General features: G+C 38.3%; 1 protein-coding gene across 1 annotated transcript in view; it reads left to right on the top strand.

Moving 5' to 3' along the window:
* Positions 1-13,912, top strand: part of LOC136856779 (phospholipase DDHD1) — a 252,026-nt gene extending 238,114 nt beyond the window's left edge. The window contains exon 12 of the mRNA XM_067134884.2: positions 11,811-13,912. Within this exon, the coding sequence (XP_066990985.1) occupies positions 11,811-12,016 (206 nt within the window). The 3' untranslated portion in view covers positions 12,017-13,912. The remainder of the gene's footprint in view (positions 1-11,810) is intronic.
* Positions 13,913-16,152: the final 2,240 nt, after the last annotated feature.

The raw sequence follows: 16,152 nt of genomic DNA, 5'->3' as shown, positions 1-16,152 counted from the left end.
AAAATCTCATGAGGAGGAGGGAAATGATGTTGGTGAAATTACACTTTAGAAAGTGGAAATGATGGTAAATAAACTCCATTGTCATAAAACAGCAGGAATAGATGAAATTAGACCTGAAATGGTGAAGTATAGTGGGAAGGCAGGGATGAAATCGCTTCATAAAATAATAAGATTAGCATGGAGTGTTGATAAGGTACCTTCAGATTGGACAAAAGCAGTAATTGCACCTATCTATAAGCAAGGGAACAGGAGGGATTGCAACAGCTATCGAGGTATTTCATTGATTAGTATACCAGCCAAAGTATTCACTGGTATCTTGGAAGGGAGGGTGCGATCAGTGGTTGAGAGGAAATTGGATGAAAACCAGTGTGGTTTCAGACCACAGAGGGGCTGTCAGGATCAGATTTTCAGTATGCGGCAGGTAATTGAAAAATGCTACGAGTGGAATAGACAGTTGTATTTATGTTTCATAGATCTAGAGAAAGCATATGGCAGGGTACCAAGGGAAAAGATGTTCAACATACTGGGGGACTATGGCATCAGGAGTAGATTATTAAAATGAGTTCTTGGTTCAGGGTACTTACAGGGGTTAGACAAGGGTGTAATCTTTCACCTTTATTGTTCATAGTTTACATGGATCATCTGCTGAAGGGTATAAAGTGGCAGGGAGGGATTCAGTTAGGTGGAAATGTAGTAAGCAGTCTGGCCTATGCTGACGACTTGGTCTTAATGGCAGATTGTGCCGAAAGTCTGCAGTCTAATATCTTGCAACTTGAAAATAGGTGCAGTGAGTAAGACTAAATTAATGTCAGTAGGTAAGAAATTCAACAGAATTGAATGTCAGATTGCTGATACAAAGCTGGAACAGGTAAATAATTTCAAGTATTTAGGATGTGTGTTCTTCCAGGATAGTAGTATAGTAAGTGAGATCGGATCAAGGTGCAGTAAACCTAATGCATTGAGCTCATAGTTGCAATCAACAGTATTCTGTAAGAATGAAGTCGGCTCCCGGATGAAACTATCCTTACATCGGTCTGTTTTCAGACCAACTTTGCTTTACAGGAGCGAAAGCTGGGTGGACTCAGGATATCTTATTCATAAGTTAGAAGAAACAGACATGAAAATAGCAAGAATGATTGCTGGTACAAACAGGTGGGAACAGTGGCAGGAGGGTACTCAGAATGAGGAATTAAAGGCCATGTTAGGAATGAATTCAATATGCATAAACCAGCTTCGGTTGTGGAGTCATGTGAGGTGAATGGAGGAAGATAGGTTACCTAGGAGAATAATGGACTCTGTTATGGAGGGCAAGAGAAGTAGAGGGAGACCAAGACATTGATGGTTAGACTCAGTTTCTAATGATTTAAAGATAAGAGGTATAGAACTAAATGAGACCACAGCACTAGTTGCAAGTAGAGGATTGTGGTGACATTAACTCTTTCGCTGCGGAAGTCAACTTTTGTCGACTTACTTATCGATAGCATTCGCTGCGGAAATCGACTTTTGTCGACTTGGCACTTTCCTGCTATAGTTACCGCGCGCTTCTTTAATAAATGCGCATTTAATAATACAAACATCTATAGTCATGTATTGACTATGTACTAAGCATTGTTTGAAAACATTGCCGCGAATACTGGACCTATGTCTACTTGTTATCTTTCACCCGCCCGCCCGCCAACATTCCTGTCAGCTGTCTGGCCGATAGCAGGCTTCACTCAGCAGCTATGAGCGAGCGGAAAAACATTAGTAATGACAGTGACAAAATCTTCAATCTTTTATTGGCCGATTCTGATTCAGTCTGTTCAGTAAATTTGGACAATGAAACAAGTGATTATGTGCGTAGTGATTGTTCGGAAGAGAGTGCCAACGAGAAAGATGTTCATTTTGTTTTTGGACTAGCGGGATATTAGTGATGGCATTGAAACTTCACTAATGAGAGGAAGAATATTGTACAATAAGCTTCAAAAAAGGGCAATTAGTGCTCCTGACTTCAGAAATTCTGTCATAATCGAACTTCTACAAGAGTATCAGCGCAGTCCGCCGGCGAAACGAGGAAGACCTTCTGATTACATACCTCAAGCGCGTCTGACAGAGACGCACTTTCTTGGGGAGCAGCAGGACAAGAGTCACAAACTTAATTGTGTTGTTTGTTCCATATTACCAGCAAAATGTTCAGAAAAAGGAAAGGGACTGTGCAAGAGAAAACAGACAGTATTTTTTCGTAAGAATTACCCAGGGCAGCCTGCAGTGTGTCCAGTTCTATGTTCAGAGATGTATCACAGTAATGTGTGTTTCAAGGTCAAATGTCACTGCTAGTTTGCCAAAGTTGAGTTAAAAATGGTGCAATGGTGTTGAATGTCACTAACCTTTAACAAAAATTAAATTTCAGTTCATTTGGAAAGTACGAAAAAAATTACATTTTTCTGTAAGTGTTCTGTTTAAAAATAGCGCAGCGAAAGAGTTAAGTAAATTCACAGAGGCTTGCAGACTGAACGCTTAAAGGCATAACGCTCTATAATGATGATGTATGTATGTTTGTTTTCCTTTCCTGCTATAATTTGATGTTCATTAATTATTCAATAAAGAGTCATTTACAGCTTTATATTTCATAACATTTTAATGTTCCCACAAGTTGTAGTATACCTTCCTGACAAAAAAGACTAAGTAGACTCATGTATGAAAGAATCAGTGTCGCACTTTGTGCACCTTGTCCCATGCTATGTTGTTTCATATTTTAAAATTTTTTGTCTTACTCTTTAAAATACATTTGTCTAATACAGTCATTGCCTCTCATACCCAGCATTTCCAGTACTGAAGAAGTTGCCGGAGGGAACACCAACTTAGGCTTATCCCTTAGTATTAGTCCCTTTGTCTCTTAAATGTAGTATCATCTTATGATGTTCGTAGCTTAAACATTTCACTGGTAATCTAATATTATTGAGTCAAATTTGTTCATAAAGCATTGTCACATTATCAGTATGATGATATTGATGTTGCTCGAAAATTAGGTTTTCAATATTTGTGCTCTGTTATGTTTATCAGTATATCTCTCTTATCTATATATAATTAAACGGTGGGACTAGCATACCGAGCAGATACAAAGGGGTACTCAAGAGATGACTTAGCTTATTCATCACACCATTCAACAGACTAATTTATTTACACTGCTTACGCCCACAATGGAGCACCAAAATCAACCTTATACAATAAAATCTTCAAAAAATAAGTTAATTTTTTAACACTTGATAATTTCTTCTCTTCCCAAAACCTCTTCATTCTAGACGATCTTGCAGCCCTTCTTCTGCTTGATATAACATACTGCTTACGTTTTGATGTTTTAAGTGGTAGTTTTGTATATTTGTTGTTTAGAATCTTCTTCTCCTCTCTATTTTCAGTTTGTGCTGTAGTAATTTTCAGTTCATCCAAATCAATTTGTATTTCTTTATAACAAGTGTTTTTTGTTTTACTAATCCAAAAGAAATCAAAAATCTGTTTTAGGAGTCTAAAATTTGGCAAACTGTATATGTGTCAAAAAAATGCAATCCTCCATATTCTCATTGTCAATAATTGATTCACTTTCCTTGTAAATTACTGAATTGGGTAAAAGTCACCACTGGCCAGCAACCTGTTGTCTGGAGAATTCTTCTATACATTTGCAGTTTGTCTGTTGTTGCTTGGGTATTTAGTTTGAATATTATTTCACTTGCATATGTTGCTTCTGGTTTGATGACGGAGTTATAATTGCAAAATTTAGCATTAATTTAAAGAGACTTTTTTTGTAACTCGGCCATGTAATTTGTTGTGCTCATCTCAGTTTTAAAGTTCTGTCATCTATGGATGCTTTTTCATTAGCATTCCAGGTGACAATTTCACCAATATTATTTAAATTTATTTACAACTTTAATTTTCTGAGTACAGTATTATTTAATATAATATGTGAAGTGTCAACTTTAAAGGATGGCATCATTTTTGTTTTCTCAAAAGATATTTTCAACCCAACCTTTGCTGCTAATCTTCCTAGTTCCTCTATTTGAAATTTTGCTTCTTCTATACTATTTGCTAATAGCACCAGATCATCAGCAAATGTAAGATACTTTAGTCTAATATTTCTTCCAATCTTAACAGAGGACTCCATTCACGCATAAGTTTTTCCAGCACACAATTAAACATCAATGGGGATAATCCATCTCCCTGTTGAAGACCAATATAAATTTCAAATGGTTCAGAGATTTCATTTTTGAACCTAACTTTAGACTTTGTGTTTCTCAGAGTGACCGCAATAAGATTAACAAGTTTCCGGTGTAAACCAAATTAAGTAAGGGTATGTAGTAAAAATTCACGATGGATAGTATCATAAGCCTTTTGAAAATCAACAAAAGTGATCACTAAATTTTTGTTCCTAATGCATTAATGTGTTTTATGATCCATTTGAGACTGATAATTTGATCTGGACAACTCCATTCTGGACGAAAACCACCCTGATATTCACTCAATTCACTATCAAGCTGGTCATGGATTCTGGAATATAGGATCTTATAGGAGTATGATAGGAAAGACAAGAAAGGACAGAGTAAGATATGAGAATGTAAGGAAGGAAATCGGAGTGAAAAAACTTTGACAGAATGGAGACTAATATTTAAATTATATATATAATTCGCTGGGCCATCAAGGACCACGTTAAGTCTTGTTGCATTTGACATTGAACTTGGCCTTCTTTAGAGCCCAAATTTCCCTCATTCTTTGTGAGTGGGCCTGCTTACGCTCCTCTGTCCAAGGGGCACCGTGTCTTCTCTTCGGTTGCTCGTCTCGGTTTAGCCCGTTCGTCAATATTTTCTTGCGGAAGAGATCTCTGTTAAGGGCGTCTTCAGCTGAGATATGTAGCATTTGCAGGTCTTCTTTGGTATTTCTAAACCAGGGAATTGTGGTTTTGGGGTTTGAATCAAAAAAGTGAAAGATTTCTTTAGTTAACTTTCTTCCGTCCTTTCTTTTCAGATGACCGTAAAATCGTGCCCATCTTTTTCTGATTGTGTCGGTAATTTTCTCTATTTTGCTGTAGACTTCCTTGTTGGATCTCTTTTGATGGATTCCATATCTGTACTTTGATCCCAAGATTCCTCTCACAATTTTGCGTTCTCTTTTCTCCAGTTCTTCAAGGAGTCCTTTGTTGGCATTTAGAGACAGGGTTTCGGCTGCATATAGAACTATTGGTTTCAGAACTGTTTCATAGTGACGTATCTTGGTGTTTTGGGAAAGGCATTTTTTGTTGTAGACTGTGCGGGATTTTTGGTAGGCTATTTCCAGTTTGCGTACTCGCTCCTGAAGTGCTTCTTTGTCCAGTCCATTTTTCATGATGATCTCACCCAGGTATTTGAATTTGTCTACTCGGGTGATGTCCCCGTATTTTGTATGGAGTTTTGGATGAGCCTCTTTGATGTTAGTCATTACTTCTGTTTTCTCAAACGATATCTGCAAACCAGTTTGTTCGGCAATTTCCTTTAAAATTTTAACTTGAGCTCTAGCGGTTTCTATGTCGTTTGAGAGAACAGCAATATCATCGGCAAATGCTAAGCAGTCTGTTGCGATCCCCTTGGATTTGGTTCCTATTCTCAATGGACTGTACTTGGTTTCCTGTAATCTCACCCGCCAGGTTCTGATGATCTTTTCAAGAACACAGTTGAAGAGTATCGGGGATAGTCCATCACCTTGTCGGACTCCTGTTTTGATGTCAAAGGAATGCGAGAGACATCCGTGGAACTTCACCTTGGATTTTGTATCGGTCACGGTGGCTCTAATTAATGCCAGCAGTTTCAAATCAACTCCAAATTCATTTAAGATGTTTAGCAGGACTTCCCGGTCAATGGAGTCGTACGCTTTCTTAAAGTCCACAAAGACAGACACATACTTCTTGGACCTGAGTGTACAATATCTGATGATCGTTTGGAGATTTTGGATGTTCAGCTGTTGAGCAACATTTTCTGAACCCTCCTTGGTATTCACCTATTTGATGTTCGACTTGTGCTTCCAAACGCTCCAGGATGGCAAGTGATAGAATTTTGTAAGTCACGGGTAGCAAAGATATTCCTCTGTAGTTGTTGATGTTCTTCATGCTGCCTTTTTTGTGTAATGGATGGATCAAAGCTATTTTCCAATCTTCGGGTAGGGTCTCCTTGTTCCAAATTTCTTCTATTTGCTTTTGCAAGATATCAAGTGATTCCTCTGGGGCATATTTCCACAGTTCTGCTACTACTGAGTCTTCCCCCGGCGCTTTGTTATTTTTGAGACGGGCAATGTGGCGCTTGATTTCATCTCTGTCGGGTGGTCTGGAATCTGGGTACCTGAGTAACGGTTCCTTGGTCTCGATGGGGCTTTGCGGTTTAGAGCAATTAAGTAAATTCTTGAAGTAATCTGCCAGAATGCTGCAATTTTCTTCACTTGACGTCGCCAGTGTGCCGTCCTTTCGCTCAAAGCATAGAGATGGTGGTTTATAGCCAGTGAGTTTGCATTTGAAGGCTCTGTAGTACTCTCTGCTTTCATTCTTCCTAAAGTTTTGTTCTATCTTTTCAATGAGAGATTTTTCGTATTTACGTTTCTCAGTCCTGAACACCCTAGCTGCTTGGGCACGTTGGGTTTTGTAGGTTTCCCAATCATTTTCTGATTTTGTAGAGTAGTACTGTTTCCACGCATTGTCTTTCTTGGAGGACTGATTCGCAGGTACCATTCCACCAGGCATGCTTTTTGCTTCTCTTGATTTCTGCAACATCTTTGGCGGCCTCAACAAGGAGACTTTTGGCGTTGTTAAAGTCACAGTCATTTGGTCTAGCCTTCCCCTGGAACTCCTCGACCCTTTGCCAAAGTTCATCATTGTCAAAGCGTGTGATCTGTTTGGTTGTCTTCCTTGTGTTTGCGGGAATTGGTTTGAATTTGATAAGAGACATGTAATGATCTGAGGCTACATTGATGCCTTTTTTTACCTTGACATTCATAATCTCAGGGCTGTTTCTCCTGGAGATTGCAACATGATCAATTTGGAACTCTCCGAGAGCTTGGACAGGAGAACGCCAAGTCATTTGCTTTCTGGGTAGATGGCGAAAGTGGGTCGACATGACCTGCAGGTTGTGATTTTTGCAAATGGACACCAGTCTTTTGCCGTTGGGATTGGTTCTTTTGTGAGCAGGGTAATTTCCTATAACTTTCTTGTACTTCTGTTCACGACCTAGTTGGGCATTGAAGTCACCCAAAAGAAGCTTGACATGGTGTTTGAGGATTTTGTTTAATTTTTCATCCAGTAGGTCCCAGAAATTATCAACTTCGTCTGGATCAGACTTGTTCTTATCGTTTGTAGGAGCATGTGCGTTAACTAGGGCGTAGGTTTTGTTCGCGCATTTAATTGTGAGTATAGACAATCTGTCATTCACAGGTTCGAAATTTGCAACCAATTTAAGGATCTTGGTTCTAACAGCAAACGCGGTTCCAAGCATCACAGCTCCATTGAGGATTCCTCTTTGCACTTTGCTCTTGAAAAATCGGTAGCCTTCGGATTCAAAAATCTCTTCATCTGGGTACCTTGTTTCCTGTAGGGCCATTATGGATATCTGATTTTCGTGAAGAGCTTTGGTGAGGGTTTTCAGCTTGCCAGTTTGTGTAAGTGAATTAATGTTGAAAGTTGCTAGAAAGGTTTTAGATTTTGGCCTGAGTTTTTGACTCTTCGGGGTACACCGAGACACTCCGACTCGTCTCTTGCATGATGTCGAGTCTCCCCCAGAATCCGAACGAGACTCTTGCGCCGTGGCGTTCATGATGAGGGATTTATCCGAAGATTTACCCCCTGGGGTATGTTTCTTGAAATGTTGTGCCATCACGTTTTTTGACTTGACTTTGCTTTGGACGGGTACCCATCCTTTTACAACTAGGGTTGTTAGCCCTAGAGGTTGCCTCAAGATGTTTTCTGGCTTCTGGTCATTTACCAATCTTCGCCATAACCCTGGCAAGGGACCAGTTTTTTTTTTTTTTTTTTTCACGGTGGTATTTTATTTCCCTATTACCCTCTGACTCTGCTGGCAGCAGAGCCAGCAAGCTTCCCCAATTCCAATGGGACGCGTCCGATGGAGGTAACCGGTAAATCCCCACACAGGTATTTAAATTATTATTTATCTCTTGTTTATTATCCAATTAACTCAGAAATGGGACATGTATGGAAGTTGATACCTGAAGAAAATAATGATTCATTACTTGCATGACTTTTTGTAGTAATCAGAAAATTGGAGTTACATTCATTCAGTTTTAGTTAGATTATACGTACACTTTTTAGTTCCATGTAAAAAGGAAGCAAGCAATAGATATACAATTGTTGAGTTTTAGTAAATAGATATTATTATTGTTATAAAATTCCTGTTCGTGTATCTGCCCATGAAAATTCATTAAAAGCCACCTGGTTGAATGCAGGATGGTTCATCATCATCATCATCATCATCATCATCATCCATTTTCCTTGTCCATCTCCCACCAGATTGTGATGTTTATGGCACGTTTCCATCTTCCTCATCTATCTAACCACCATTGTTCCTCCTTAATTGTGGACCAATCCAGATTTCTTCTAAATATACTATTCTTGATCTTTTTCAACCATCTTAGTCTGAGTCTACCTCTTGCCTTCCCTCCTCCTATCTGGATCACCATCGTCCTCTTCAGCATCCTTCCTTCTTCCATCCTCTTAACATGTCCAAACCACGTAACTTTATCCCTCTCCATTCTGTCATAAAGTTTTTCCACTCCTATTTCCTTCCTTAAATTCTCATTTCTCTGTCCTTTCTTGTCTTTCCTATCGTACTTCTTAAATACTGTCTTTCATTTCACTGGCCTGGATTTTATTCTCCTGTCTTTTTGTTGGTGTCCAGGTCTCTGCTGCATATATCAGTGTTAGGCAGTAGTAAAATTCAACTCCTCTTTACACTACATTAGTACTTCCTCCATACCCTGTTGAATCCTTTTACTGATCTCCATGTCCAGTCCTGCATCTTGCATCAGTTCACTTCCCAAGTACTTGAATTTCAAGGTTTTGTCCCTTTATTTCTATCATTCCTTTCCCTTCCCTTTCTCCTCTAGTCAACACCATTGTATTATTTTCCGTGCTGATTTTCATTCCATAATTTTCAATAATTTCCCTCAACATGTCGAATTGCCCTTGTACTTTTTCTCAGTTTGCTCCCCACACCACATTATCTACAGACAGCATTATTTTCAGCTCACTGTCCCCATACTTTACAGTGGTAAGTGGGACAGCATACTTCGTTGTAGTAGTTCAGTTTCATTCCAAAACCACTCTGTCCTCCTCACCTGTATCTGGATACTGCCGCAACAATTTTTGTACATTGTTTGCTCATATTCTATAATTTGTCCCTTTTTTTTAATTTCTTTTTCCATTGCTTTCCATACCTTTGCTGGCTACACTATCATAAGCCTCTTCTAAATCAAGGAATGTTGTCACTAAATGTCTTCCTTATTCTCAATGTTTTTTTTTTTCATACTAAAGGTGGGGGTTTCGTGTTGATCTTTGATTTCAAATGCTATATTGCTCTTTTTGTAATTGTCCTTCCACCTTTCTTCTCATTCTTTTTTCTAGTATCCTTTCAAATATTTTTACTACCTGAGATATGACCGTGATCCTCGATAATTTATCACATATCACCAAGCAGTGGCTGTGTGTTTGGATCATGTAGCTGCAGCTTGCATTTGGGAGGTAGTGGGTTCGAACCCCACTGTCGGCAACCCTGAAGATGGTTTTCTGTGGCTTACCATTTTCTCACCAGACAAATGCTGGGGTTGTACCTTACTTAAGGCCATGGTCATTTCCTTCCCTCTCCTAGCCACCCCTCCTTAAATATAGGTGCATTACTCCTTTACTCCAGTTATTTGGTACTAATTTTTCTTTCCAAATACTTTTAAGTAGCCTCTACAGCCATTGTAGACCAATGGTTCCTGCTGCTGTTGTTATTTCCACACACAATTCATCCAATCTTGCAGCTTTTCCCACTTTCATTTGTTTGACAGTAGTTTCCTCCTCTTCCGATCACATTCGGATTCTGTCTCCTCACGCTATCATCGCATGTTATATTCTTATATTCTGGAGTTCATCAAAGTAATCCTTCCATGTTTCCTTAGTTCCTCTGGTGGTGTTATTAAGGGATACTCAAATTTCTTGAAAGAAATTGTGCTGAATTTTTTTGTAAAAAAAGAAAACATTCTTGAGAAACGAGGGAGAATTCTTGGGTAGAAAAGACAAAGTCGTTGATAGTGTGAATGTTATGGAAATAAAAATGCAGACAGTATTTTCAAATATTTATATTGTAACTGCAAAATTATTACCACAAAAGAAAGAAATTGCAAACATTAAAGACAAGAAAGATATTTACAAACTTTACTTCCCTGCTACCTTCATGCTTTACATTCATAATTGTAGGATGTCAGCAAGTCCAAATTTATCATTGTGAGATTAGCTCTGAAATTTTTCAACACACAAGAAATGTTTGAAAAGAATCTTTCACAATTTACGTTTGACACTGTAGCCCACAGTGCCCTTAATGCACCATCAACAAAGGGTTGATGATCCTCACGCATTGCCTGAAGAGCGTCTTCCACCGATATTTCCGTGTTCTTCTTCAGAATATCCTGAAGATCTGTATCCATGAGCTCTCCTTCATCAGTGGGAATACTCTTCAGGCTCCAAGTAGCCTACGCAGTGGCCTCCACGGTATGCACTAGCCATGCATCTTGGTGGGTGTGCTATTTACCAACTGATGAGCCCAACTTAGCACACTGGAACAAAATGCTGACAACCAGGAATGAGTTAGCTGGAAAATTTATAATGTCCAATAATGGACCCTTTATATTGGTATTATAAATTTACTCATTCGGGACAAATATTTCAGGTTCCCTATTGGAATCAACATCTATATCATCACAGAATCTCAGTATCCATCTTTGTTATGATCGCCCCCTCTCGTGTAGTCCCCACCCAGAGATCCGAATGGGGGACTAGTTTATATCTGGAATATTTTACCCAGGAGGAAGCCATCATCAATACATCATTCATACAGAGAGAGCTACATGTCCTTGGGAGTTAGTTACGGCTGTAGTTTCCCGTTGCTTTAAGCCGTGTAGCAGTATCAACACAGCTAAGGCATGTTGAGTATTATTACAAGGCCATATCAGTCAGTCATGTAGACTGGTGCCCTTGCAACTTCCAAAAGGCTGCTACTCCCCTTTCAATGAACGATTCGTTAGTCTGGTCTCTCAACGTATACCCATCCGATATGGTTGTACCTATGGCTCGGCTATCTGCTTCATTGGGACGCGCAAGCCTCTCCACCACGGCAAGGTCGCATGATTCGCAGGGGAGGTTCTTTACTCTGTGGAAACAAAATGTAAGATATTGTCATCCACCATTCATAATCGTGGTAAATGCAGATAGTAAGGTGCGCTGTTCAAACAACAATATATCGTTGCTGACAATTTATGTACAAGTACCAAACAACAATACTGTATATCATTTTCTGGCATTCTTAAGGTTAAATGTATGTGCAGAAGTCTTAGGCTCTAGATGCCAAATTGAGGGTACACATATTAAGTAGAAATGTGTATTTTAGCCAAGAAATTCTGTTAGTAGGGAAAATTTGTTCACAACGTCTATAAGGTTTCACATTGATCCACCCCTACCTACAATGCTATATTTACAAATATATTTTACCTTTATACAATGTGTTTTGAGTCTATATTGCATGACTAATGTTAATAATGACACATTCATTAATCAGGTTTACCATATCGCTTGGACTATGTGCTACGTGAATCAAACCTGGGTGCCAGCTACATATCAGCTCTGACTTCACATACGGCCTACTGGAGCAACTATGATGTTGCCTACTTTGTGCTTACACGCCTCTTCCCTGAGCTAGAAGGTGAACCTGAAGCTTGTGCCAGTGCTGCCGTCCTCATGCCTCCTGATACGATGAGTAAATAGCTGGCAGCTGGACCCGAGGACATCTCGGGTCCTTACCAAGTGTTTTGTGATGTGGACTAGTAGATATTGTTAAACATTTGCTGTATCTTTTGATAATTTTTTATTCAGGGTGTCCAGCAACAAAATGATATAGCAGGTGATTCTTTTGTTGAATATCATATTGTTGAGTTATTGTATTTTATCTAGTCAAGAAGTATTTTTGTAAGATTACTAAATGATCTCTTGTGAAATTTAATGTAAGCATACAACAAGTATTTTCAGCATTTAATGAAGCTATGTATATCTCTCCTTATTATAATGGAAAAATATGAAAACAGGTTTAATTTAGATAACAGTTCCTCCCATAGATTTTTATCTTAATTTGAATATGAGTAATTTTCATCATTTTATGTACGGTACAATGTATTATTTATGTAAGCTTTGCCATATGTTTCAGAAATAATTTCCTTCAATAAGCAACTTATGAATAAAATAAAGGTTGGAGTTTTAACTGAAGTTCAGTTCTCTTTGGTAAAGGTATTTTTGAGTGGAGAATTAAGGAGTTTGAAATTGCAGAAATGACCAGAGAACTTCATAAATATCTTTGCTAGTCAGTGAAGATAATACTGACATGTTCATACAGTTGAATTGTACCATAATTTTCTCCTTGTAAGCTGTTACCCTGCTATTGGTTTTTAGGAATATAGTGTCTTGTTCTGCCCCATTTTCAGTCTTCTTACCTCCTTATACTCATCTACAGACCCTTTTCATATACAAAATTATCTTCTGTTATGTTGTAGTAGAATACCATGGAAAAAAGTTGAGGTACTAAATTCATTTTCTGAAGTGAACTTATTTCTTCAAAATGCATCAAGTTTCATTTAGAAAATAATGAATGCTTTACTTATAATAATTTCTGGAAACTTTCTTCTTGCTAAGAAACAAGTACAGTATATTAAAATAACCCAGTTAAACAAGTTTTCATTAGTCAGTTCTTCATTTCTTAAAAATATTATTCTACACTATTTTTGATGAAATTAATTTCTACTGTAGAAGTAATTTTCATGAGCATTTTGTTGCATATTTTTTATTGTGGACCTGATTTTTAGTGATGTACTTTCAAATAAATTTTGGAAATAGATTTTGATAAGAGTATTTGTGTTGAGAACAAGGTGGTATTCCAAAATTCATTTGCCAATTGTGTACAAAATACATCCAAACTTGTAATATCTTACTCACAAATAGGTATGCCTTTATATATATTATAACTGGGTGATATTGTAATTAAAGTGAGGGGAAAGATTCATAATTAATGCTCATTCCTCCCTCCTTCCTCACTGTGACTGGTGACACAGTCCAACCTAGTCTGTTGCTGAAATAAATAAATGAATGAAGTTTGTACTATAATATTCCCAGGGGATATAATGCCTATGTAAGGTATTGTGTTGAAAATGAAATCTCATTAAACCCTGTCCTAAAATATCAAATCCTCTTCATCTTAGTTGACATTGCGATTGTTGATAGAATTTTTTCTCCAATACCAGTAATAATATATTGCATATTGATCTACGGCATTATCGTAGGGCACGAGTAGTGCAGTGGCTTTCTGCCTGAATGACTGGAATTTGAATCCCAGTCAATCTTGGATTAGAATTTTCTCCTGAAATATCCTGTGATGTCAAACATCCAGCCTTAAATAACTTCTGGCCAAAATTAAAATGAGCCTGGTTGGAACTTTGTGCAAAACTGGGTATGAGTTTATTTCTCTTGGAGTGTGATGCATCTGCTATAACAAAGTATAAGTTACTGCTCCACTGTCTGGCAGTATGGTGAAGCATGTTCATGCTTGTCTTTACAGATATTTTTTATGTTGAAGAATTTGAGCCTTGTGGTCTTATTTTGCATCAGATTTGTTGAACCTGCAGAGAGTGAACACAGTATCTGTGTGATTTACTTGCAAGTATAATAAAAGTATTGATTTTTGAACTATTAAATGTGTTAGTTTTAAGTTTATTTCAAGTCTTTGCTTGATAGTAATGCAGCTTCCTTTTAAATATGGCATTGGGGACAAAATCGAGTGGAGTAAAATCAGATATAAAAATAAACACTTTTAATAATTGATAATCAAAAGGAAATTAATTATGGGATTTTAAGGGATATAGTGATCTTATTGCACCGGACCCGTGGTGTAGGGGTAGCATGCCTGCCTCTTACCCAAAGGACCCGCGTTCGATTCCCGGCCAGGTCAGGGAATTTTACCTGGACCTGAGGGCTGGTTCGAGGTCCACTCAGCCTACGTGATTACAATTGAGGAGCTATCTGACGGTGAGATAGCGGCCCCAGTCTAGAAAGCCAAGAATAACGGCCGTGAGGATTTGTCGTGCTGACCACACAACACCTCGCAATCTGCAGATCTTCGGGCTGAGCAGCGGTCGCTTGGTAGGCCAAGGCCCTTTAAGGGCTATAGTGCCATGGGATTTAGTGACCTTATTGCCCAGTGGGCAGCTACTGCAATCAACCTCTCAAGTATATGCGGGTAAACCATAGATCTAACAGACATGAGAAAATATTAGTCAGGCACCGAATATCTGATGCAAAACCAAACACTTATGTGAAGATCCACAATAGACCTAGCAAGCCAGTGGTTAGTGTCTTTTATCACTTTCAAATACTAAAAGAGCCTCGGATCAAAATTATTACCTAATGTGTCATAGTTTTTGAGCAGATCTATCAGGTACGACGGCCAACATGTTTCCAATGATAGATGTATTTTTAAGAAGAGAAAAGTGCAAATTGGGGCCATGAATATCTTGACCCTAACTGGAAAGACAGAAGAACTCATAGATATGACGGAAAGAAGAAACGTATCTATATTGGGTCTGACTGAAATAAAATGGAGAAAGATGAGTAACAAGGCTCTCAGAGGTGGCTACAAATTATTTTGGTGTGGACTAGAAAAGGATGCCAAAAATGGTGTTGGATTTTTACTGACAAAAGATATGGATGCTGTGTTAGAAGTTTCCTACATAAATGACAGGATCATAAAATTATCTGAACAGTTGAATGGGTGCTAGCAAAAAGGGGCTAACCATCCTTTTGTCAGAACAGAGACAAAGCGATTTTGGTAAATGTCAAGAGAAAAACTGTATCAAAAAATTATTTTATCTCAGTGGAGTACCTTTAAATTATCAGTACCATCATCATCATCGGTTTGCCCTTCTAGCGAGCCGGGTAGGGTGTTTGAAAACGAGCGTCTTCCAAAGTTGCCTATTCAAAAACATTTCGTTGTCCAAGACAGATTCCCAATTCCATCCTCTTCTCTCCACGTCTTCCCTCAGTTGGTCCATCCATCTTCTTCTTGGTCTTCCAGCTGGTCTTCTACCTGTTATTCTCTTTTCCAAATAAGCACATGGTAACCTTGTGCTATTCATTCGTTTAACATGCCCAAACCATTTAAGTCTAGATGACCTAAGTCTTTCCTCTATCGATTCATTTAGACCTAGGTTAGATCGGATCTCATCATTTTTCACATGATCAAGTCGGGTCTTTTGGAGGGCAGTTCGAAGAAATTTCATTTCACAGGCTTGAATCCTACTATAATCCTTTGATGTTAGTGTGCAGGTTTCCAGAGAATATGTAAGGATAGGAATGAAATATGACTTGTACAGGGTCATTTTTGTTTTTTGTGGGACTTTCTGATCCCATAGTAGGTGTCTAACAATGCTGTAAAAGTTAGATCCTTTGGTTACTCTGTTTGTTATTTCTCTCTCAGCTCTGTTATTACTAGCGATTACGCTTCCTAAATAACTGAATTGGTGTACTACTTCAACTTGGTGGTCCTGTATTTTTATGTTGCATTCTGTATAATGTCTGCTGATTTTTAATGCTACTGTTTTTGATGGGTTCAATTTCATTCCATAATCATCAAACTTCTTACACCATGCATTCAGATTATTTTGCACTCCCTCCTCTGTTTCATCCCATATTGCCACATCGTCTGCAAACACCAGAGCCTGAAGATCTTTATTACCTTTTCCTTTTAGTTCCTTTAAAATGGTATCCATAACTGCTATGAATAGAAGTGGCGACAAGGCACTTCCCTGTTGTACTCCTTTGGTTGTATTGAACCATTCAGAGTGACCATCTCCAATTCTGAC

Source organism: Anabrus simplex, chromosome 1, assembly GCF_040414725.1.
Source record: "Anabrus simplex isolate iqAnaSimp1 chromosome 1, ASM4041472v1, whole genome shotgun sequence".
Taxonomy (NCBI): Eukaryota; Metazoa; Arthropoda; class Insecta; order Orthoptera; family Tettigoniidae; genus Anabrus; species Anabrus simplex.
Note: the sequence above shows the minus strand (reverse complement) of the source record. Positions and strands in the feature narration are given on the sequence as shown.